General features: G+C 50.5%; 1 protein-coding gene and 1 long non-coding RNA gene across 2 annotated transcripts; one reads left to right on the top strand and one right to left on the bottom strand.

The window, feature by feature from the left end:
- Window positions 1-6,864: 6,864 nt before the first annotated feature.
- On the bottom strand, window positions 6,865-9,029 carry LOC120962553 (uncharacterized). Its single transcript, XR_006662068.2, has 2 exons — window positions 7,968-9,029; window positions 6,865-7,878 (listed from the first exon to the last, which is right to left on the bottom strand). It is a non-coding gene; the product is annotated as an uncharacterized lncRNA (long non-coding RNA).
- A 588-nt stretch (window positions 9,030-9,617) lies between these two features.
- On the top strand, window positions 9,618-15,597 carry LOC120962554 (uncharacterized). Its single transcript, XM_040386284.3, has 2 exons — window positions 9,618-11,353; window positions 15,269-15,597. The coding sequence occupies exons 1-2, from the start codon at window positions 10,378-10,380 to the stop codon at window positions 15,286-15,288; spliced, it is 996 nt and encodes a 331-aa protein (XP_040242218.1). The 5' UTR covers window positions 9,618-10,377; the 3' UTR covers window positions 15,289-15,597.
- The last annotated feature ends 9,649 nt before the right edge of the window (window positions 15,598-25,246 follow it).

Consider the following 25,246-nt stretch of genomic DNA (forward strand, 5'->3'; position numbering starts at 1 on the left):
GATGGACTCCAGGATGGCCTGCTTCTCCGCCATCTCCTTTGACTGGGCGAAGGCGAACTCCGCCTCCGCCTGCTCCATGTTGGAGCCCGGCAGCTGCTGCACCGGCTCCTGCTGCTCCGCCATCTCCTTTGACTGGGCGAAGGCGAACTCCACCTCCGTCTGCTCCATGTTGGAGCCCGGCAGCTACTGCACCGGCTCCTGCTACTCCGCCTCCTTCACCTTCATCGGAGCCATCTCCTTCTCCTCTTCTCCCGGCTCCTCCTCCTCCTCCGGCTCCGGCGAGTCCATAGGCAACTCGGCATCGATGCGGGCGGCACGCGCGGCTTGCCTTGCCCGGATCTCCTGCTGGATCTCGTAGCGCCGCTCGGGCGTCAGCATCGCGTAGTAGGTGATCTTGCTTCGGACCATGGCGGAGTGCCGGAGCGTTGGAGGGGCGTCGGACCGTGGGCAGCGCGTCGGAGCGGGAGAGGGAGGAGGTGGATGGGCTCAGACTGGCGGCACGGAGGGGGAAGGTGGATGGGTTAGGGTTGCGGGACGCCGGCCGGCTTAAATAGCCGGATTTGGTCTTGGGCGGCGAGCCGAAGCGGCGTTCACACCGCGGCGTCCTCCAATAGTGATGGTCAGATGGCGGCCTCTACTTGTCCGCAGACAGATGAGGAGTGGCGCGATGTGGAGGGCGCCGAAGCCGTGCTTAAATAGGCGAGTCCATGCGAACGGGCGAGAAGCCGGCTTCAAAGCGGCGTCGGAGCAGGCTTCTCGGTTGTTCTGTCGGCAAGCGGCCCCGCCCACTCGTCCGGTTGTTTCGCCTTGGCCGACATCAATGTCGCATGTAGTCACGCCCATTCTGGAGCTGCCTGGTCAGAATGAACGTGCGGCGACCACTTCGCGCGGAGAGAATGTTTTGGACGGAGAGGGTTTTGGGGTGAGACTTGGCGGTCACACGCATACATGGCGACGGTCCAGACGCCTGCAAAGCTGCCCTGATTTGACTCCGGTTTGCGGAATCCGACCGATGGGCACCATGTTGGATGGCTTGTGTTCACACTTGTTTTTGACAAACCACCTGCCGAACGAGACATTCCTGCCATGACAGGCGACTCGGGTGAGCGCACTCGAGGAAGTACCCGAAACGTGAAGAAGAGGCAAAAGACACATAGGAAACACTTGGGTGCAAGACGCACACGGGGTAGAGTGACCAAGTCTAGCCTTCCCAAGGTGTTACAAGATTCCATGTCTCAATCGACATGCTCGGTCGCTCCCGCAGGGGCGACTCGGGCGGCGTAACCCTAGCCCGCCGCTGGCCCTCTCCCCCACCTCTCCTCTCCCTCGTCGCCACCGGAGGTGGCCGCCGGTGAAGGTGGCGGCGAGGATCTGGCCGCCTCGTTCTTCCTCGGGGGGCTTTGGATCCGTGGCGGCGGCCTCGGCTGGTGGATCGATGACGGGTCTGCGCTGACCGGTGCTCGTTGGTGCTGGCCGTTCTTCCTCGGCCGCGGGGGCGGCGAGGCGGCGGCTGTGGTGCGGACGTCTCGGCGGCGCCCGATCCAGATCTGAAGGGCTCCGTCTACTTCAACCAGGGCTGCCTCCGATGGTCCTGCTTTGGGCAGCCTTTGTCGCCGGAGTTGTACCTGTTTGGCGGCTGGAGGTGGGAGGTGGCTCTGGAGAAATCCGAGGCCAGCAGTGCTGGCCACGACGGCGGCGACGCCCGAGGGCGCCGTACCCTTCTTGTAGGCGCCGTCCAGGTTGCCTCCTTCCCCTCCTCCTTCCACCCAGCTCGTATGCCGGGCGAAAGCCCAAATCCTTGCCGGATCGAGCGACAGCGGCGCTCCGGGCGTCGTCACCCTCTTGGGGGTGTCGTTCGTGGTGAGCTTGGGGTGGATGTGATGCTTTGGTTGCTTGGCGGCGGTTGGTGGCGTGGTCGGAGTTCGTCTGGTGGCGGTGCGTTGGCGCTCTGCCGCCTATGTGCTCTGCCTCGGAGTCCTTCTTCCACGGTGCTTGGTCTTCAGCAGCCCTGCCGGACTCGGCGGAGCGGTGCTTCATCTCACACATTGATGGCGGCGGTTATCGGCGGCATGGTGCTGTGGAGGCTCAGCGTCCGATGCGCGGGATGGACTCGCGCAGGAGGAAGTAGCTGTCTGGCGTCATGGTGACGTCGATGGCTGAGTGGCCAGACAAGGTAGATGCCTCAATATGATCTGAAGACGGACCTGTGGAAGATGGCGGCGACGACACACGAGTGCGTCTGACCGGATTGTGCCCCAGACCCGGTATGTGGCTCGGCTGGGGCTTCCGGCTTTTGATGTTAGGCTTAGGTGAGTGGTCTGAGTGGCCCAGCTAGCACCCCTTCATCGTATGGATAGGAGTAGCGGCATATATTACCAAGATGGTGGATTCAGGCATATTGTTGTAATACTTTGTAAGGTCCTCGAGAATAATCAATAAAGTGGCCGTATGCATCTCCTAGAGGCCGGGGTCATCCTCCTTTTTAAAAAAATAAAAATAAATAAAAATCGACATGCTCATCGATTCGGCATGTTCCATGTTCCAGTTGGCATGTCACCATGTCTCAGCTAACAGGTTCCATCCGACTACTGCTATGCCCAGTCGGTATGAAGGCCGCCGTGTTCCTCACAGAATGTTGCTATACCTACTCGGCAAGTCATCATGCTTAGCACCGAGCCATACCACAATCGGGCTAACCAGCTGGTCGTGCTGATGGCTCGAGGACTCGAAAGACAATATATGAAGACCTGTACCAGAACGCCCTGAAGATTGCGTGAAACGAAGAAGTGCTCAACACGGAAGTTATGTATATCATTGAGACGTACAACTTTGCTTTTGAAGTCAGCATGATTCGAGTTAGTATGCAACCTACAAAGTCATGACAAGAACCAAACATCCCAGCCTGCCGCTTGACAAATTTCGAGAATTGTTCAAGATTGTCTTATATGGAAAAGCGATAAACACGAGAATTGTTTGTCTCGTCGAGTGCACAAATTTGATGTTCGGACCATCTCGATCCGAGTTCGTATGCAATCTCGACGGCCAAAACAAGGAGCAGGACAGAAGTATGGAACAGATCCGAACTAAGTTCAGAGTTAGACTAGAGCTAGGGCTTTAGGGTGTGAATTGATGTATTTTTCCTGTAAGGAAAGCCTAGATGAGTCATTTGCTTGTACGGAAAATTCACCCGCCTCATATATATACAAGAGGTGACGGTCGATTGAACAACACCAATCGATTCAATCTATCGATTACACTTTTATTCTTCTTATTATTTTTACATTTTTGTTAACTTATTTTTTCCTTCTACCCTTATCATTATTCTCGTTCCTTCGTAAGTCCTCCCCGTCGGAGGGCTGCTGATTCAAGACGCTCTAGGGGGGAGCGAATCAACCTGGAGCATCCTATATCCGCTGCGAGCCTTGACGGGGTCCCTGCCGGGCAAGCAGGCTTCGGGTATACAAAAGCGCCTGGATATTCTGCGTATCGCTCTTCTGGTCAGGTCTCTTTCGACGTGAGTTGTTGTGCATCATCTCTGGCGTTGAGGGTACACGTCAACGTGTTCGTGTACGAACAACTTGCAGCGTCCGGACACCTATGTTTGCGGATTATTTGAGGGTCCACGTTATAGATGCCCGAGTGAGGCCGCTACTGTTTAGGTCTCGTTATTCTATTTTCAAAATTGGCTTCACTTCAATGGGGTAGTGCTAACACCCCTGCTCAATGGGTGGAGGCACCGCCTGATTATATTTTTAAACCTCTAGCAGGCGACGCAAGCGTAATTTGATTTTAATTAAGCTAGTGATGACTCATGAGGCCTTCCTCTTCCTGTCAAGAAAGTGGAAATAAAACTAGGAGCAGATATTTTCCTTGTCTCCGTTGGTGGGGACGAAAGGGACCGTGCTACATGCGCCCTTCTTATCTCGACGCAAGTTACAGCGGTGGGCGACAACCGCTAGTACTAGTCTGCACAAGGATTCAGTAAGAAACCATATCATCAAAGATTCGATTCAGAGACTAAACGTCAAGGTATCTGTTTCAGAAGAAAACGTTAACATATGCGAAAGGAGACAATGCTTTCAGTTTGATTGCCCTGCCGGTCGATTTGCACCCCAACTACTCAGTAATCCACATCTTCTCTTCAGACTGCCTTCCGTTTATGAGGCAGCCTTGAGCCACAGGATACCAAAACATCGCACAACGCTACGCACTACGGTCGTATCGTATATCTCGAAATTGCGTCTCAGGAAAAGCAGTCGGCAACGTCACGCGTCCCTTTCAGAATTGGAATTTCCCTCCAGCGTCGGAACAAGAGGAAGGATGATGAAGCAAACCATCCACCAGACGGGCCTGCAACTGCATGCGTTGGACTCATGCGCGCGTGGTGCAACGACGAGGCGTCCGTGCCTCTTGCTCGTATGATTGGGATCTGTCCCAGTGACGTGTCTACGGATACTACTACGACTAGCTAGAGGTTTTCACCGATCTTCCCTCCTTTCTTTCCTGTGGATCCCATCGTTTCAGGCTTGCAGGCAGCGAAGAAAAGCGCAAGAGAACAGGCAGAAATGGACAAGGGGAAAATGGCCGCTTAGCCCAAGTTGGGTAATTCTGGCGCTCCGTTTGATTCCATCGCCCCGTACTGTTCGATCACAGCAGAAAAGCGCCAAAACTTTTCTTTCACCGTTTGATCGAGGAGGCGATGCGTATCTTGTCTAGTACTCCCTCCGTTCGGAATTACTTGTCTCGAAAATGGATGTATCTAGAACTAAAATACGTCTAGATACATCCATTTCTGCAACAAGTAATTTCGAACGGAGGGAGTACTGTATAGGTGCCATTCGCAGCCTGAGAAATTTCATGCTTTTGATGCTGCGCTGAAAAACAGCAGGCCTGTAGCTAGCTACAGGGAAAACGAACAGCTTGGAGACCACACTGGTTTTTCTCTTCTTCGTCATTATTTTCCTCCTTGTCGCGGTTCATGCCCGCAGCGGCATGTGTTAGGTGACGAGACCGGCGGAATCATGCTGCGCGCGTGTCGATCACAGCAAGTTCGCGGTGGAAGGCATGTGAGGTGCCGAGCTAGCACGTAGATCCCGATCTGCATATAGATAAACCTGCATAAATACTCCACCTATCCTTGCCCAGTGAGATACCTATGCATGGTAAGCACCTCTTTAAGCCTCAAAAAAGATATCCAATTCACCAAACCATGGATGTTTGTTGTAGTTTGTCGCGAGATACAACTCTCACTGACGACACCAAACTTGTCTTCGTGACTTTTGTTTATAGAAGACTACTTATATATATACTGGCCAACTCCTAGATGAACTTGGCCGGGGTTTTCCTTTTTGAAACCGGAGGGAGAACTTCTCCGGTTTTACTTATACAATAGTCTAGCACGAAAGAGCTGAGAAATGATCCCTCTGACCTGCAAACTGTAGCTTCTTTTAGTGTTCTTTTTAGAGCGACTCCCCGTTCTTGTTCCAACTCTAGTTCTAGTTTAAGCTAGGTCACTGTCTGTCCGTCCCGGTCTCCTACAGTTTCAGGGTTCCTGTCATGTCAACAATGGCTGACAGCGATGAATTTCTTTCATAACCAAGTAAACTGCCATCTCAGGAGATGTTGGGCAAGCAGATGGATCGATGTGAAATGAAACCCACCCCCCGGTTTTACTTAATCGGGAGGAGTTTTTGCTGACACTAACCGCACGTGATGTTGATATTTTGGTGACCCTGCCGTCCAATGAAGAGTTGAAGACTGTCCTAGATATGAACATATTGCTAGATCGACCTGGACAAATCCTTTTCCTATTTCTATTTTCAGACTAATTTCCACATGTATTTATTTATTCATTTCTGCCGATTATAAGGTTTTGCACTCAAGACAAGACCACAACCAACGGCCCGATGCCATCCACACAATCGTACAAGACACAAATTCCTCCAAAAAAAAGAGAAATCCAACTCTGCAAAGAATGGAGGAGTTTGATGCTTCTGCTTTGGGAGAGAAGCAAGTTGATGACGTCCTGACCGCCGGCTTCGGAACCATGCGCCACTCGCATCCTTAATGGTGCACCACCGTACACCGCTACATCCCCTGCCGGTCGCAACATAAGGTCATCTCCAACACTAATCTTTAAACCAGACACTGCATCCGTCCGCAGACTAGGGATAAGTTCACCAATACTGATGCGGGAGCCGGCCATCCAAGCGTAGCCACATATATTCAGTTACATTTCAAAAGAAATTTAACGAAAGTGAACAAATTCTATGGATATTTAAACAAACTGGACGATATTTATTTATACTTAGATAATTTTTACATAAAATCGGATGCTTTTCGATACGCATAAAGCATCACCCAACCACCACAACTGAGGTGCTTAGTTCTACAATCTCAAGATTTGTCGACACATTCTGTAGGAGATACTTATAGAGGTAGAACATGCGTGTGTGCATTCCTAGAGATGAATGTACCTGCATATTGTGAGCATTTGCGTTTGTACTGTGTTTCTTAAGAATATTACGTGTATTGTATTTTTTACACATTCCGAACCAATGTGTTGAAATTATGTTGTCTATAAATGATATATGTAAACTGTGGCACTCTGGAAGTGAGATCTTAAGTCCGCCACTTAGAGCATCTTCAATTGGACTGGGCTAATTTGACTACTTCTATGCTCACGAACGCATTCGGACATGTTCACGGATAGAAGCCGACCGAGCCTCGTTTGTCCGCCCGAGCAATATTGCCTCCCATATCCAAAATCTTATTTCCATGTGTTCCCATGTACATAGATCATTCAATGATAGGAATACTTCAAACAATGAAAATATCACAAACTAATTCAAAAATAAATATTTCAAATTTTAAAAAAATAAACTTCAAACATAAAACTAGTGATTTACAACATGAATCCACATATGCTCCACAAGATCATTGAGTAGTTGCACATGCACATATTGATCTCGAAGTTGTCGATTCATCTCTAGAAAGTTGACAACTTGCTCTACATCTTGTCAAGTGAGCAGGACATGTACTCAAGGCCTCTCAAAATCAAAAGTATGGTGAGAGCAATGTCACCATCATCCTCCACAACCATGTTCAAGATCACACAAAAAGTTATTCAAAAAAAATACACAAAAAGTCATCACATCCAACAATGTCTCGCGAGCTTAGAGCACACCAAACTCCCTCTCCATATCCTTCCTAGCAGCTTCTTGCGTTTGTGCAAAGAGACATTTTGTTACCTTGGGCCTCGAGAGTAGTCTTCATAAACTCGGCCCATCAAGGATAGATACCACCGGTAAGGTCGTACCACATGGTGTAGCCATGCTCGTTGATGGCGTAATTGCACGACAGAGCATCCCATCACAAAGTCTCTTAAACAGCACATCGCTGAGGCACATTGATGTCGTCTAAGATCCTGACATGCCAAAGAAACCATGTCAAATCCACAACTTCAAGTCTGATGATGACATATTTGGTATTACCTTGGTATTGCCCACACAAACCTATCGGCCACTTCTGCCATTGCCACCTCATGCAATCAACTAAACCGAGCATACTAGGAAAGCCTTCTGTTGCTCCAATTGCTAAATGTCTTTTTGTATCCTTGATATTTGGTTCTCTCAAGTACTTCGATCCAAACACCTTCACCACCACAAAGACAAATCTCAACATCACGTCAATGCATGTGCTCACTCCCATCTGAACGATCTCATCAACGACATCTCCAGTTATACCATATTTGTTCGAGGATGCTCATCATCATCAACTCTTCACTGCCATCATCATCGATGCCCACCGACAACAATTCAATGAACTCCTCAACATTCGGGGTGAACAAACTCATCCTCCAGCGAATCCATCTTGTCCCTACAAAGTACCAAAAAGACTTAAAAAAACTTGGACATTTCCTCGAACACATGGTGGGCAAGGTGTAGGGCAGGCGGAGTAGGACATACCAGGGTGGCGATCGTGTTCAAGGCAAGCGGGGGACAACATCGGAGTTGGGGTAGAGGGTGGGCAGGGTGCGACGCGGACAAGGACAGAGCAGAGAACAAGAGGGCGGGCCTGGGGCAAAGGGGGTGAGGATCTATTTGGGAGGATGGGTTCAATGTGTCGGGTCCGACGTGACGAACACGTCCAAACGCTTCATTTCTGCTTCACGTATGAGCTTTGATTTGAGGCGCGGAACATATCAGACAATTGCACTAGGTTTATAGGGTCCGACTAAAAGAATGTTTGGATAGTGTGTGAACTCTCCATCTCCAAAAAAATGGAGCAATTTGAAGAGGTCGGTCCAGCTCAAAATGCTCTCACGACCACCACTCGACGAACGACGCACGAGCCAGGGCACCTAGGCGGTGCCGCTCACGAACCAACCAGCAGATGCTAGCAGCGCACGGCACAGCGACGCCGTCGACCGTCGACGCGCAGCCGGCGGCAAAACAACGGAAGAAGCATACGAAAACCTCTGATGGGTTCTCTCCCTCCCCCCCTCTCCTCCCCGCTCCCCGCTCTCTTCTTCCCTAGATCCCGCCTCCCCCCATGGATCCCCTTCGCTGCTTGTTTCCTCCTTGTCTCTTCCGTCGACCCCCTCGTCGCTTGGCTTGCTGGTGGATCTCCCTGGATCTTCGACCGCGGCGGGCCGCCCGGTTGTGTCATCGGAGTTCTCTGGGTCTCGGTTCTGGGCTTTGGGGGATGCAGAGGATCTGGACTCTGATTCGGAGGGGGTCGTTGAGTCCGTTGTGGCGTCGGTGGTGCCGGCTGTCCGGGCGCCGGGCCGTGTTGGGAAGTTTGCTCCGGGGGGCCGGGGTAGGCCGATGGCTTCGCCTGTTGGGTCTTCGGGGTGGCTGCGTGTCGGTCATCGCTGGCGCAAAGCTGGTAGGTACTCGTCCCCGTCTCCTGCTCGTGGCATCCTTGGCTCCTTCCACTCCATCGCTGCGGTGGTTGGTGATGGCCCGGGGTCTCCGCCCGAGGTCGCCGCCCCGTCTCCACCTCTCCGGTTGCGGCGGCTTCGGCGATGGGTGCGGTGGTGTGCGTCGGGAAAACCCTAGATCTGGCCCGGTCTGTGGCTGACGTGGGGGCGCGGGGCTTGGTGGGCCTTGCTGCTCCTGGGTTGGAACGGGCTGGGCCGCCGGTCCTTTCTTCGTTAGCAGCTTTTCCCCTCTGTTCCATGGCCCCGGGGCAGTTGGTCATGGCCACTGCCCCACCCGCTCCCTTCCCCCCGGCCCAATTACCTGATCCGACCCAGTTGGGCTGGCTTGCTCTGGGTATTTATGGGTGCGGCGTGGCTCCCTTCCCCCCTCCTAGGGTTTCCGGCTTCCGCCGCTGACATTCGTAGAGCGCGTCGTCCCATCCGCAACTTCCCTCAGATCCACCTCTCCTCCCCCTCCCCTCCTCCTGTCCTTCGCGGAGGCCCTCTCCATGGACAAGTCCGGGGGATCCTCCAAGGAGGCCCTCTCGGGCAGCAAGCGTCGTCGTGATGATTCGCCGGGATCTAGGGTGGATCTGGCGTACGAGGCCGAGCTTCGCTCCAAGCTGGAGGCTGGTCGCGTGGCGCGCGAGGTGGAGCGCGAGCGTGAGGCGTGGGCGGCTGGGCCGGAGTGGCTCCAGCGCGACGAGCAGGCGCGGTCGGCCGCTGGATCTGGGGTGGCTCTGCCCGGATCTGGTGGCGCGGCTGCGGCGGTTCCGGATCCGTGGGAGGCTGCTGCTGCTTCGGCTGCTGGTGGTTCCTCCTCGTCGGCGCTGCGTCAGGCTCCGCTCCGGGGCCCAGTGGCTCCGCCGCGGGCGCCTCCTCGCTCCTTTGCTGCTGGCGCTACCTCCCGCCCTGCTCAGCGCTTCGGCTCTGGCTCCTCCTCCGCGCAGGTCAGAGATCGTCGTGGTCTGCCCTTTGGTCCGGGCTCCTCTTCCGCCGGCCTTGGAGATGGTCTTCTCCCCCCTCCCCCGCCTCCTCCTCCCCTCCAACACTCAGCTGTTCCAAACCCATCTCCTTCTCTTACATGCTTTGCATGCCATAGACCGGGCCATTTCCAGCCCAGATGGTTCAATCCGCCCTTCTGTCTCATTTGCCGCTCAGATGGACACCTGATTGTTGATTGTCGCAACCGCACCAAGAATCCCTCCTTTGTGCATTTCGGGACCAGTCTTCCAGGATGTTCTTTCTTTGCCCTTGATTCTGATGTGCCTGTGGTTGTGGCTGCGCCCTCGCTCTCTAATGCGGCTATCATCTCCGTCCGCGACCAAAAGATCTCTCCGTAGACTCTTTTGGAAGGTTTGAGGATTTGGGATGAGGAGGGATGGGACTGGCAGGTGCGCCAGCTTTCGGAGTTTGAATTTGTGGTGGTGTTTCCCTCAAAGGAGTGTTTATGGATGATTTCTTCGTGTATGAGCTTCACTTTACCTCTCAACCAGCTGGTTGTCTCAGTTAAGGCGGCCACATGTGGTGCGAAGGTGGTTGGTCCTCTGTCCAAGACGTGGGTGCTAGTAGATGATGTGCCAGTGGGTTTGCGAACGGCTGAGTTCATGATGGCGTTTGGGACTCTCATTGGCAAGCCTGTGGAAGTTGATTCTGAATCTTTGGGTAAGGTTGGCCCGGTGCACCTCAGTATTTGGTGCGTTGATCCTGTCTGTGTGCATGGTGCTGTGGATGTGTTCCCGTCTTCTGAGGGTGTTCGACTGCGGGTTCGGGTCAAAGGTGTTGATGCTTTCCAGGCTCCATCTCCGCCTCCTCCTTCCAACTCGGCTGATCCTGATGATAAGCAGGGAGATGGTTTGGCTGGTGGGCAGAACCCAAGTGGAGGTACCGACCCTTGTTTCACCCAGTCTGAATGGGATGGACTGGAGCCTGAAGAGCAGGAATTGTTTAAGGCCAATGCCCCGGTTGATGAAGCTCAGAAGGATGCAGGTGCCAATCAGGCGATGGACAAGGCCCCCCTTGGGAATCCTGCTAGCAAAGGCACACCGATCTCTGGTGTTTGCTCCAACCTTCCTGCTCGACCGCAATCACCTTCATTTTCTGGGATTGAAGATCTACCTGTGTCTCCTCCTCGCTCCACTGGACCTGCATCTAAGAAGAAGAAGAAAACCTCCGTCAGAAAGTTCTCAGCTAAGAGCAGGGCCTCTTCTGGTTCCAAGCAATCCATGACGGGCCTGGTTCCTTGTCTGGACAAGGATCTGGGGGCTGCTTCGGGTTCCGGCCAGGGTCCGGCCTCGCCAGTTCTGCGCTCTCCGATGCTGCGGTCGCCCGCGTCCACGGCGCACAAGGGGCGTCGCGTGCGTGAATCTGGCGAGTCGGTGGCGGCGCGGGCTGAAAGGCGGGCTGCGGCCAGGGATCTTCCTGCTTCAGGTATGCCTGCCCATTCCCCACCTCCTTCTTCCCCCATTCGTCTCGTTTTACCTGCTCTTTTGGATGACCACTTGTTACACATCTTGTCGGACGTTGGTGTGTCCGTCGACCCGGGGTTTGGCTCTCCGTCTCGTTTTCTCTTTGTCATTAGGGCGAATGAAGTTGCCCAAGCGGCTATTGCCAAGGCGAAGGAGGCCGCGGCCTCTGCTAGCGCCGTTGCGGCCCAGGGGCCAGTGGGGGATGATGGAGCAGCACAAGGTTGTGGCCAGTCCCCCCCCCCCACCCACCCAAGTGAAGAAGGGTCCGACCAAGCGATCTAAAACCTGTTTGGCCCCGTGCAGGTCTAGTCTCCACATTAAAAATCTTTCCTGTAAATGAAAGCACTTTTCTGGAATGTTAGGGGTTTCACCGCTAGGGGGCGTCGAGACCAGATTCATGATTTGGTTTGCGGGGATAACATTGACATTTTAGGGCTAGTTGAGACTTTTAAGGAATCCTTCTCTCCCTCTAAGTTGTCTGCGGTTGCAGGCATGGACAGATTTGTCTGGCATTTTCTTCCTGCCTCGGGCCACTCTGGGGGTATTTTGATTGGGTCTAAACGGGATGTGTTTGACTTCATTACTTTTGACCATGGCATATTTTGGGCTAGTGTGGTGGTTCACCATCGTCAGTTAAATACTTTATGGGAATGTCTAGTGGTCTATGGCCCCACTGATCATTCACTTGCGCCTATTTTTCTTGATGAGCTTTCTAATAAGATCGAGTCTTGTAATATTCCTTTATTGATTGGTGGTGATTTCAATCTCTTGCGTTCTCCGGCCGATAAAAATAATCTCAATTTCTCCTGGCCTCTTGCCAATGCCTTTAATGCGTTCATTAGTAATTGTGCGATTCGTGAGCTTCCTAGGGTGGGGGCTCGTTTCACTTGGTCAAATCATCAGATTAATCCTGTCCGGTCGGTGCTGCATCGGGTCTTTGTCTGTGATAGATGGGATTCCCTCTTCCCTCGTGCCTCATTGAAAGCTAGACTCGCGGTTGGGTCTGATCATGTTCCCCTGGTTGTAGATGCGGGCTTTAATTCATCTCTGACTTCATCCCGCTTTCAATTTGATGCTTCCTGGCTTCTTGTGGATGGGTTTATTGATTTGCTGGCCACCAAGATTTCTAACTTTCTAAATAATCCCTGCCGGACCTTTGGCCCCATGGATGATTGGCACAAATGCTCATATGAGCTGCGCAAATTTTTAAGAGGCTGGTCCCGTAATAGGGCAGCTGATCAGCGCAAGGAAAAAGATGCTCTTGAATCGCTCCGGGCTTTGGACCACTCTACGGATCTTTCTGGGCTTAGTGCTTCTCAATGGTCCACTTGTTATTCCTTGGAAGAAGCCTTGATGCAGTTGCATCAACAGGCGGAAATCTACTGGCGCCAGCGCGGCTCCCTTAACTGGACCTTGAAAGGCGACGCTATGACGGCCTATTTCTTTGCGATTGCTAATGGTAGGAGACGGAGGTGTTTCATTGATAGCCTTATCATTGATGGTGTCAGGACTACAGACCAATCTCTCATTATGAACCACATTGTTGGGTTTTTTTCTTCTCTTCTAGGGCCCAAACAAGACTCTGGCCTTACCTTTTCTTCTGATTTTTGGGATGCTAATAGTAGGATATCCTCTGGTGAAAATGCGGAATTAATGGTTCCCTTATCTGATGAGGAAATTTGGAAGGTGATTAGCTCGGCCAACACGAACGCTGTCTCGGGGCCAGATGGTTTCTCTATTCCCTTTTAAAAAAATTCTGGCCGCAGTTGCGGGAGCTCGTCTGTAAGACCATCCAAGGTTTCTGCCTGGGGACGGTGGACATCTCTCGTATTAAGTATGTTGTCATTACTCTCATTCCTAAAGTCAAAGGAGCTGACTTGATCACGCAGTTTTGACCTATTGCTCCCATTAACAATTTCGCTAAGTTCCCTGCAAAAGGGTTCGCTACGCGCCTTTCCCCCATTTCTCATCGTACCATCAGCCCCTTTCAATCCGCCTTTATTAAAGGCCGATTCATCTTGGATGGGATCCTTTGCTTGCATGAAATAGTGTACGACCTCAAAATTCATAAGTCGAAAGCCGTGATTCTAAAGCTTGATTTTGAGAAGGCGTACGACTCGGTGAGCTGGCCTTTTTTGAGAAGGGTTCTTCTGGCTAAAGGGTTTGAGGGGCCCTTTGTCCATAGAATCATGCAGATGGTCTCGGGAGGCCACACTGCCATTTCTGTGAACGGTGAGGTTAGTAAGTATTTTGCCAATGGTAGGGGCCTACGGCAATGCGATCCTGCATCTCCCATCTTGTTTAATTTTGTGGCGGATGCCCCATCTCGTATCCTCTCCAGAGCAGCTAACCATGGGCATATCTCTCCGGTCATTTCTCATCTTATCCCTGAAGGGATTACCCACCTTCAGTATGCGGAAGACACAATTATTATGGTCGATTTGAATGATTCCTGCCTCGCTAATCTCAAATTCATCCTCCTCTGCTTCGAAGCTATGTCGGGCCTTAAGATCAATTTTGCGAAGAGTGAGGTTATTGTCACTCGTGTGGATGACAATGAAGCCCTGCGGGTGGCTCATCTTCTTAACTGTAAGCTAGGGTCCTTTCCTTTCAAGTATTTGGGCCTCCCCATATCACCGGACGTGCTTCATGCGAAGGATTTTGCCCCGGTGGTAACCAAGGTAGGCAACAGGGTCCTGCCCTGGCGTGGGAGATACAATACCAACGCGGGTAAAGTGGCATTGATCAATGCATGTCTGACCTCCCTTCCCATGTTCTTGATGGGCTTTTATCTACTCTCGGGAGGTACCCATGCTGGCTTTGATATGCACCGTGGGGCTTTTTATTGGAACGCTGCTGATAATCGTCGCAAATATCGTTTCGTTAAATGGAAGCTGATGTGCAGGCCCAAAAACCTTGGAGGGTTGGGTATTATTAACACTACCATCATGAACCAATGTCTTATGATTAAATGGTGGTGGAAAATTATGAGTGGTGGGGATCAACCCTTATGGTTCTCCATACTTAAGGCCAAATATTTTCCTCTCTCTAGCCCGATGTTTGCTAACTCACGTGGTGGTTCTCAGTTTTGGAAGGCCTTGGTGAAAGTTAGGCCTCTTTTCCAGGCGCACGTTAAGTTTGTAGTGGGGGTGGCTCCTCCATTAGATTTTTGCTGGATTGGTGGTGTGGAGATTCACCGCTCTCGTGACCTTCCCTACCTTATTCTCTTACTCCCCTGACCTGGATATCTCTATTGCGGAGCCGGCTGCCCATGGGTGGAACCTGGCCTTTCGCCGGTCCTTGTCGCCTAAAGAGTTTGAAGATTGGCAACGTCTTACTGCCTTCTTCCCCACGCTCTCGGCGAATTTGGACTCGGTGATTTGGCCGCACATTGCTTCTGGGCGCTTTTCGGTTAAAATCGCTTTATTCTAAGCTTATTGGTGGCACTCCTACTAACCGTTTCTCTCAGATCTGGAAAGCCCGGATCCCTCCTAAGGTTAAGATTTTTTTACGGCAAGCTTTCAGGGGCCGGTTGCCTTCGGCTGACCAAATTCGTAAGAGGAATGGTCCGGACTCACAGTTCTGTGCTTTGTGTGGTGATTTGGAGGATACGGCTCATATCTTCTTCCACTGTGTCTTGGCTAAGCTCATCTGGAGTTGCGTTAGAGAGTGGCTTCATGTAGCCTGCGACCCTGCTTCGTTCTCTGAGCTTCGGGCTCTGGATAATAATTTGTCCGGCGTTACCAGACGTATCTTTTGGGTGGGCCTGGGAGCTTTATGTTGGTCCCTCTGGACGACTAGGAACAAATTTACTATTGATCATGTGTTTCCGGCTAAACCTGCTGATTGCTTATTTAAATCGTGTGCTCTCTTGCAGCAGTGGAAATCATTGACTAAGGTGGACGACCAGGATGCACTATCTGTGTTGATCTCCAAAGTTCGGGCCTCGGCGTCTAATCTATGCAGACAAGAGCAGGATGCTTAGTTGGTTTGCGCGTCGCTGGCTAGTTTCTTTTGGGCAGTAAACTTTCCGGCATGCGTGCCGTGTACTGGCTAGGGAGCTATGTACCCTTGTTTTAACTTTCTCTTGTATGACCCATGGTTGGGGTCTGGCTGGTTGTGTGGTTCGAACCTATGTGTGTTTGCTACCTGCCTTATGGCTTTATTTATAAAGTTGGACGCATGTATTTTCTAGAAAAAAAACAACCGAAGAAACCGCGAAAGGACGACCGGAGGATGGGCCGCCGCCACGATCACCACGGGACGACCGGAGCTGGCAGCGAAGCGCCGCACCACCAGGAGGATGGGCTGCCGCCACGATCACCACGGGACGACCGGAGCTGGCAGCGAAGCGCCCGGCCACGCCAGCCCCAGACCACCCCGGCTGACACCAACTGCACGTGATGTTCCGATCTTGGTGACGCCGCCGTACAATGAGGAGTTGAAGACTGTACCAAATGAACATGGCTAGATCGACCTGAATAAATCCTTTTTTTTTTCTATTTTCTTGTTAGTTTCCACCAGTTTTTAATTCATTTCTGCCGATTATAATAAGGTTGCACGTGAAGGCTTACCGGAGCATTTGTGCCTCCTGTCTCCATTTGGTTACCGGAGCATTTGTGCCTCCTGTGTCCGTTTAGGTACAAAAAATAAACCAGGGTAGCAAATTCAGAGAAAGAAATGCAATGCCTGAACCTATTAAGAAAATGCGCCTGCAAATCGACAGTGACAAGGAAATATAGAAGAAGCTCTGATTTCGGACAAGGCGTGCAGCAGACGGAAGGACGTGCGTTGCCATCGCCGAATCTTTTCTTCCGGAGTACTATACCTACCACCTGTGGGCATATGCAAACAACAAATTGCTGGACCAGCTTGAGATAAACTCGAGTACAATCATTAAATGAACCAAATTATTGTAGCTCATCCACTTGAGGAGTATTTTCTCCTAGCAACATAAACCCGGCCAAACAATTGAAGAATGAAGAAGAAGAAAAATATCTATATTGTTCATTCTGCGAGGTGCCATTATGAAGTTTGCGGTTGCCAGAAGTTCAATTAGCTTGTTTTGCTACTCTCCTCGTCCATGTTTATTAGTCCCTTTGTATTTTGTGTGAAACTTTGAATGTAAATTTAATTAATAAAATATATGTCCTATTTATTAACAATAATATCATTTGAAACTTATTTCAAATATACGAGTCCAAATATATAGATTTTGTGGTTTCTAACTTATATTTGGCTAATCAAATTTATGTTCAAAGTTTGACCAAAATACAAAGGAGACTTATAAACCCAAACTGAGGAAGTACAGTCCATTGTTTTGGTCAAAGAAGGCCTTGGCAAGCCATCTATTGCCAGCGGGTGATCGTGGAAAATTCAACCCGAATATTACACATTAAGAAGAACAAAAACACGAGCAAGACATTTGGGTTACAGCTAACTAACAAAAACAATGAACTATGGGAAACTCTTGTCATCACCCGGCGGATCACAGCGGCAGCGTCCGCCACCTCCCCTGCATTACACGTGTCCAAGTGAGAGCCCGCATAACATCCTTTGTTGAACGCCCTTCTGCAATATGAGGTATATTTCTGAAATATATGTGGTGTTGTGGTCTATGATGGTTCTACACTCTGCAACAAAACTTCTCTTGCGAAATTTTTCTGCAACAAGACCTCGGTTGTAAAAAAGAAAATTTGCAACAAGAACTCGGTTGCAAAAAAAATGCAACAAAACAACTGTTACAAAAAAAATTCTGCAACAAGACTTGTGTCGCGGAAATAATTCTGCGACAAGACTTGTGTTGCAATGGTGGGGCACGCTCGATCGCTTGATGCGGCAAATCTGACGGCTCACGACCCGGCTGCGTAGCACGCCCCATGAACTATGTGTGTTGTCAATTCCGGATACAACGGTGTCGAGGCCTACCTTTACCCAAAGATCAACTTCGTTCTCAATGGTTGGGAGGATATCTTGTGTTGGGAGATGGTTGAGAGGATATCAATGGTAGATTGTCACCAATGTTGGAAAATTCACCTTCCTAGAAGGAGAAGGAAGAACATCGAGGCAACCCGCTTCTTCTTTTGCGGGTCTGTCATATTTCCGCCCTGAAGTTGGAGATGCAGCGACATGTCTCACATCCATGAGCTCAACGGCCAATTCCCCGAATGGAAGCAACCCAATTTAGTCCAGAAGCCACCTTAGACCATATTTCACACGAGGGACAATTCACCAAAGTGGCGCAACCCATCTCGCAGAAGCTCACTGTTAAATGGAAGTTATCCAAATATGTAAATGTCATGGGAGGGCCAGGGTCGGTCAAATCATTTGTAGGTACATAAACAACTTGAATCAAAGTTATAGATCCGTTTTTTATTATAAATAGTTCTTTCTTGCAAGAGCCCATTAAGAGTAGCTTGATTACCCACTCTGGAGGGCATTCTCCCGAATAAAAAGAGGAAAGCTTTGATCCCCCTTTAATAAAACGAAAGATATTATTGACAAATAAAAGCATGCATTGGTTATTAACATCTCGGAGATATTTTGTCATATTTAAGGCGGTTAAACCAATTCTTCTCATACGAGCTCCGACTAGTTCATGCATTTGACCATAGACTTGAGCTACCTTTGATTCCTAAATATTTTTTTCCATCAATTACTCCTAGCTCATTGTTAATGGTAGATGCACCTTTTTCCACATGAAGAGTGGTGTAATGTTGGCCATTGGACAAGAACTTCACATGAGAAGGTCAAGCTCTACATAGTTTAAGATTTTTTATGTCTCTTCTAATTAGTTAAATTTTCGGTCATTTCGTGTTTAGTGGTCAAAGAAAAAAAAACTACCAAAGCATCTCATAGGATGCAACATCAAAGGCCAATCGTCTTCTCTCATTTAAAAAAAAGACAAACATCAAATACATCATCATTAATATTTCTCAATAAATAGCACTACATGACAACTCTGGCTTCATGATGACCACATGTCACGTGACGAGTACAACTCTAGTTCATTCAACGGAATGGCACTACAAAATTTTATTGTGTAGAAAATAACGAGTCCATTCAAACATGATGGCCAAGTTATTTTGGCGGCTTCTCCTATAAGCCGCACTCTCCCCAACTTCTTCCATAGGCCTAATATTCACACAACCAAAAATAAAGGAGAGACGTAGAATAAAAAGGCATAATTTATTTTGGTTCTGTGTGAGATGGCCGTCAAATTCCTCTAGGAAAATGTTGTGTAGGAAGCACTTCCAATCCTATCCCGTTACCATTCACAAGTGTCGAAACAACGTCTTAATATGTAAATCTAAACCAAGTATTCAAGCAAAGACACATGTGAAGTGTTTGTTTTTTCGAGTATATGCTGCTCTAGTAAACTTTTGACACAAAATCCACAGTTTAATGTAATGACATGTGCATATTCAATGACACGTGTTGGTTGGGGTGTTAGGGCACATCCGGGCTTTCAATTTTTGTAAGGCTAACAAGAAAAGAGAAACAATGCACTTAAACATACCACTCGTGGCTAGTCATAATGCGAAAATGTTCACTCAAACTTAGTCATCGGCAATGAACTATCTAGATATAGATATATACCTACGTTCCACGTGATGGAAAAAATAACCTAATTTTATGCTTTGGATGTATCTGTATCTATATCTTCTATTTCAACATTATACACCTTATCCTTGTTGTATGCTTAAATAATCAAGAAATTCGGGTGCATTACTCATCACTGTAGCACCTGAATAAAACTGCTACTTAAAAAAAGTCCTTGTAATGTAACTTGAACCATTAAATTTTACTGAAAAAGGGAAGTTCAAGACATCTGTATGCATGCCATTATACATGTGCCCAATCGAAATCATTGAAATCGTTACAAGTAAATACACCATTTCAAAGAGAGACAAAAAACCACCATTGGCATGCATTTTCTAGGCTAGTGCATCACCTAAGGCTCAGATATGCCTTTTGCTTTAAGCATTGTTTAGCATGACTTAGTTTACCAAAATGAATGACCCAAGAGAGGTACACCATTTGGCATTTGCATGTTAAGTAGCACCGATTCACATGGATGAGTCAACAAAAAAACCACCAGCTGCCCATATGGTAGCATAAAAACCACTACACACTAACACACACATACAAAGTGTATGGATGAAACGAAGCTCAAAAGAAAGCTGTTATTAGATTTTTTTTCCAGCACAAATATGTCAAGTACCCATTTTTTGGAATTTGCAATGAATACATCATTCATCTCGACAGACATAGTACGAAAGACTGCTTTGGAAACTTACAACATCTTGCCAAACAAAGGCTAATAGAAAATGAATACAGGGTATAACATGTTGGAGAACGTAGTATTTCAAAAATTTCCTACAATCACGCAAGATCTATCTAGGAGAAGCATAACAACGAGCGGTGAGAGTGTGTCCACGTACCCTCGTAGACCGAAAGCGGAAGCGTTAAGTAACGCGGTTGATGTAGTCGAACGTCTTCGCGATCCAACCGATCAAGTACCGAACACACGACACCTCCGCGATCTGCACACGTTCAGCTCGGTGACGTCCCTCGAACTCTAGATCCTGCTGAGGCCGAGGGAGAGTTTCGTCAGCACGACGGCGTGGTGACGGTGAGGATGAAGTTACCGACACAGGGCTTCGCCTAAGCACTACGACAAATATGACCGATGTGGAAAAATGTGGAGGGGGGCACCGCACACGGCTAAGAAATCAACTTGTGTGTCTTTGGGGTGCCCTCCTCCCATGTATATAAAGGAGGGGGGAAGAGGAGGACGGCCTAGGAGGGGCGCGCCTATATGGGGAGGCCAACTAGGATTCCCAATCCTAGTTGGAGTCCCCTTCCTTTTCCAAGAGGGGAGAGAGGGAAGGAGTAGGAGAGGGAGAAGGAAAGAAGGGGGCGCCGCCCCCTCCCTTGTCCAATTAGGACCAGCCCATGGGGGGGCGTGCGGCCTCCCCTTGTGGCCCTTCTCTCCTTTCCACTAAGGCCCATGAAGGCCCAATACTTCCCCCGGCGAATTCCCGTAACTCTCCGGTACTCCGAAAAATACCCGAACCACTCAGAACCTTTCTGATGTCCGAATATAGCCTTCCAATATATCGATCTTTATGTCTCGACCATTTCGAGACTCTTCGTCATGTTCGTGATCTCATCCAGGACTCCGAACAAACTTCGATCATCAAATCACATAAACTCATAATACCAATCGTTATCGAACGTTAAGCGTGCGGACCCTGCGGGTTCGAGAACTATGTAGACATGACTGAGACACCTCTCCGGTTAATAACCAATAGCAGAACCTGTATGCTCAAATAGGCTCCTACATATTCTACGAAGATCTTTATCGGTCAAACCGCATAACAACATACGTTGTTCCCTTTGTCATCGGTATGTTACTTGCCCGAGATTCGATCGTCGGTATCACCATACCTAGTTCAATCTCGTTACCGGCAAGTCTCTTTACTCAGTCCGTAATGCATCTGAAGGAAATATGCCCTAGAGGCAATAATAAAGTTGTTATTTATATTTCCTTATATCATGATAAATGTTTATTATTCATGCTATAATTGTATTAACCGGAAACTTAGTACATGTGTGAATACATAGACAAACAAAGTGTCCCTAGTATGCCTCTACTTGACTAGCTCGTTAATCAAAGATGGTTAAGTTTCCTAGCCATAGACATGTATTGTCATTTGATGCACGGGATCACATCATTAGAGAATGATGTGATGGACAAGACCCATCCGTTAGCTTAGCATGATGATCATTTAGTTTTATTGCTATTGCTTTCTTCATGACTATACATGTTCCTCTGACTATGAGATTATTCAACTCCCGAATACCGGAGGAACACATTGTGTGCTATCAAACGTCACAACGTAACTGGGTGATTATAAAGATTCTCTACAGGTGTCTCCGATGGTGTTTGTTGAGTTGGCATAGATCGAGATTTGGATTTGTCACTCCGTGTATCGGAGAGGTATCTCTGGGCCCTCTCGGTAATGCTCATCACTATAAGCCCTTGCAAGCAATGTGACTAATGGGTTAGTTGCGGGATGATGCATTACGGAAGGAGTAAAGAGACTTGCCGGTAATGAGATTGAACTAGGTATGATGATACCGATGATCGAATCTCGGGCAAGTAACATACCGATGACAAAGGGAACAACGTATGTTGTTATGCGGTTTGACCGATAAAGATCTTCGTAGAATATGTAGGAACCAATATGAGCATCCAGGTTCCGCTATTGGTTATTGACCGGAGATGAGTCTCGGTCATGTATACATAGTTCCCGAACCCGTAGGGTCCGCACGCTTAATGTTCGATGACGATCGGTATTATGAGTTTATGTGTTTTGATGTACCGAAGGTAGTTCGGAGCCCCATATGAGATCATGGACATGACGAGGAGTCTCGAAATGGTCGAGACATAAAGGCTGATATATTGGATGACTATATTCGGACACCGGAATAGTTCGAAGGGTCACCGGTTAAATAAAGAAGTGCTGGAAGGGTTATCGGAACCACCGGGGAAGTTATGGGCCTTATTGGGCCTTAAGGGAGAGAGAGGGAGCAGCCAAGGGCTGGTCGCGCCCCCCCATGGGCCTAGTCCGAATTGGACTATGGGGAGGGGCGGCGCCCCCTCCTTCCTTCTCCTTCCCCTCTCCTTCCTTCTTCTCCTAGTACGACTAGGAAAGGGGGAATCCAACTCCTACTAGGAGTAGGATTGCCCCCCTTGGGCATGCCCTATAGGGCCGGCCGGCCTGCCCCTTGCTCCTTTATATACGTGGGGAGGGCACCCCTAGAACACACATCAATTGTTCCTAGCCGTGTGCGGCGCCCCCCTCCACAGTTAACACCTCGGTCATATCGTCGTAGTGCTTAGGCGAAGCCCTGCACCGGTAACTTCATCGTCACCGTCGCCACGCCGTCGTGCTGACGGAACTCTCCCTCGTCCTCAACTGGATCAAGAGCTCGAGGGACGTCATCGTGCTGAACGTGTGCTGAACACGGAGGTGCCGTACATTCGGTACTTGGATCGGTTGGATCGTGAAGACGTTCGACTACATCAACCGCGTTACTAAACACTTCCGCTTTCGGTCTATGAGGGTACGTGGACACACTCTCCCCGCTCGTTGCTATGCTTCTCCTAGATAGATCTTGCGTGATCATAGGCAATTTTTTTGAAATACTACGTTCCCCAACAGTGGCATTCGAGCCAGGTCTATGCGTAGATGTTATATGCACGAGTAGAACACAAAGAGTTGTGGGCGATAATAGTCATACTGCTTACCAGCATGTCATACTTTGATTCGGCGGTATTGTTGGATGAAGCAGCCCAGACCGACATTACATGACCGCGTTCATGAGACTGGTTCTACCGCCGTGCTTTGCACACAGGTGGCTAGTGGGTGTCTGTTTCTCCAACTTTAGTTGAATCGAGTGTGACTACGCCCGGTCCTTGTTGAAGGTTAAAACAGCAAACTTGACGAAAAATTGTTGTGGTTTTGATGCATAGGTAAGAACGGTTCTTGCTAATCCCGTAGCAACCATGTAAAACTTGCAACAACAAAGTAGTGGATGTCTAACTTGTTTTTGCAGGGCTTGCTGTGATGTGATATGGTCAAGACGTGATGATATATAAATTGTTGTATGAGATGATCATGTTTTGTAACAGTTATCGGCAACTGGCAGGAGCCATATGTGTCGTGGTGGGCGCACGGCAGATGCCAAGGGATGGCTAAAGAGAGGAGGAGGCTCGAGGGCGCTGGTGGACTCCAGAGGCGAGGTTGGCATGAGCGGGCGCGGGACGCCGGACATACCCAGGTTCGGGGCTCTTCGGAGAGATAATACCCCTAGTCCTGCCGAGTGTAGTTGGATGATCGATAGTACAATGTTGCTCCTGGAGCTGTATGGAGGAGGAAGGAAGCTGGCCAAGGCTTGGGCTGCTCCTTCTCTCCGGTGTTGCTGTTTTGTGGCTAGTCCTCCCGCTCGCCCCTCGAATGATCGTGGGCTCCCGGGGGTTTTATAGTCCAACCCCCCGGGGGTACAATGGTAATGTTACAAGTCGGTGGGTCCGTATTGTCGGTGTCCGGGGACCCGGGCTGGGTCCCGCTGAGGGCTTGTGGTTCGCCGGGTTCCCCTAGGTGCGGGCCCCGCAATCCTAGGGGGACTGTGCGCCGTCTTGTCGATCGTCAGGGCGTGGCCGAGTTGAGTCGCATACAGTGCTCTCCGTCAGGTTGCCGCTTGCTGTCGTCAGTGGTGAGGGCGGGGGCACTGTAGCCACGCCGGCCCTGGTCAGCGGGTAGGTGAGGGGCACTGTTGCCACGTTCTTGCTGACCAGAGGCATGGGCGGGGCACTGTTGCCTCGATCATCGTTGATTGAAGTCTCGTCCCCATCATACGGCCTGGATGGGACGGGAGTTGACCCGCGACTGGATTGCGTAGCACGCCATGGGTGGCGCTGGCTTGCTGAGGAGGCTTTGGCCGTGCCGGGTTCGGCTGTCTTGCGCTGGTTGTTGAGGCCGAGTCGACGTGTCTTACCGGGTCGGCTAGTCTGGCCGGCTTGCGGGGCTTGGCCGGGTCGAGCGACCCGGCCAAGCGCGTGCCGGTGTTGAGGGGCGGTGCCAGCCCCGTTGTTTTTTGAACAGGATCGGGGTTCCGTTGCCTGCCCGGGGTCCATCCCCCCGACAGTAGTCCCCGAAGCTGTGAAGGTCCGCCGTCTTCGGATGAGTGGGCCTTCGCAGTTTCCCCCTTAAGCAAGGTGGATTCTGCGAGCGCCGGGTCCGGCAACACCCACTGTGTGCCAGTTTTCTCGGAAACTGGATCGCGGCATCTCGGCCGTGGCGGGGACCGAGAAGTCCGCCGAATCTTGGGGCAATCCCTCGGGCTTTGCGCGGGCGCCATGTGGTGCTCGGAAGTCGGAGGGGCCTGACAGGCCACGCGCGTGACGGGACCGGGCGACGGGCTGGGGCCCACCGCCGCGCGCCCTCGGCCCAAGCGCGCGGATTTATTGCGGCGTCCGGGGGCCGGTTGCTCTTCCCCGGGCAGTTACTGCGCGTGTACGTGCGCACTTATTGCGGGGTACTGGAACGGGCGCATGCAGACGATCCCACTTCCCCACTTCCCCACGTTCAAACCGAGGGTTATAAATCGGGGGGCAGGGGGGCGGCGGACATTATTCTCGCTTGCGCCCTCCTGTCCCTTTGCTCTCGCTCCGCTCTTTGCAACTGACGCACTGCGGCGCCCGCTGCTCCGAGCAGAACTCCTTCGCCGTCTATCTTCCTTCTTCTTCCTTTGATCATGTCGCTGCCATCGGGCTCCTGGATGGGTTCGAATGTCACCTCCGAGGACATCACCCAACTCCGGGCGACGCGGCGCCTGCCGCGGGAGACGGACGTCGGCGTCCGCCTACCGCGCGGCGAGCAGAGGCCTCGGCCCGAGGGGCAGGAGCGCGTGGTCTTCCTCACGCACTTTGAGCGCGGGTTCGGGCTGCCGGCGAGCACCATCTTCTGTGCGTTCCTGGAGTTCTTCGGGCTCCAGCCGCATCATCTTGGCGCCGGCGCCATCGTCCAGCTCTCGGGCTTCGTCACCCTCTGCGAGGGGTACCTGGGGGTCGATCCTACGATCGACCTCTGGGCGCGCTTCTTCTCCTTGAAGCAGCAGGGCCCGTCGGCCGGGGAGTTCGCCGATTGCGGTGCCGCCATCATCTCGAAGCAGTCGGGGGCGGATTTCCCCAAGATCCCGCTGGAGGATTCTGCCAAGAAGTGGCAGAACTCCTTCTTCTACGTCTGCAACCTTGGTGCGGATCGCATCAACCTTCCGGCCT

Source organism: Aegilops tauschii, chromosome 4 (assembly GCF_002575655.3).
Source record: "Aegilops tauschii subsp. strangulata cultivar AL8/78 chromosome 4, Aet v6.0, whole genome shotgun sequence".
In the NCBI taxonomy this organism is placed as follows: Eukaryota; Viridiplantae; Streptophyta; class Magnoliopsida; order Poales; family Poaceae; genus Aegilops; species Aegilops tauschii.

Excerpts from the sequence above, each read along its gene's own strand:
- LOC120962554 (XM_040386284.3), top strand. The coding sequence starts at position 10,378 with ATGATTTCTTCGTGTATGAGCTTCACTTTACCTCTCAACCAGCTGGTT. Across the intron at positions 11,354-15,268 it reads CAGGGATCTTCCTGCTTCAG|CAGTGGAAATCATTGACTAA; the intron begins GTATGCCTGCCC and ends GCTCTCTTGCAG.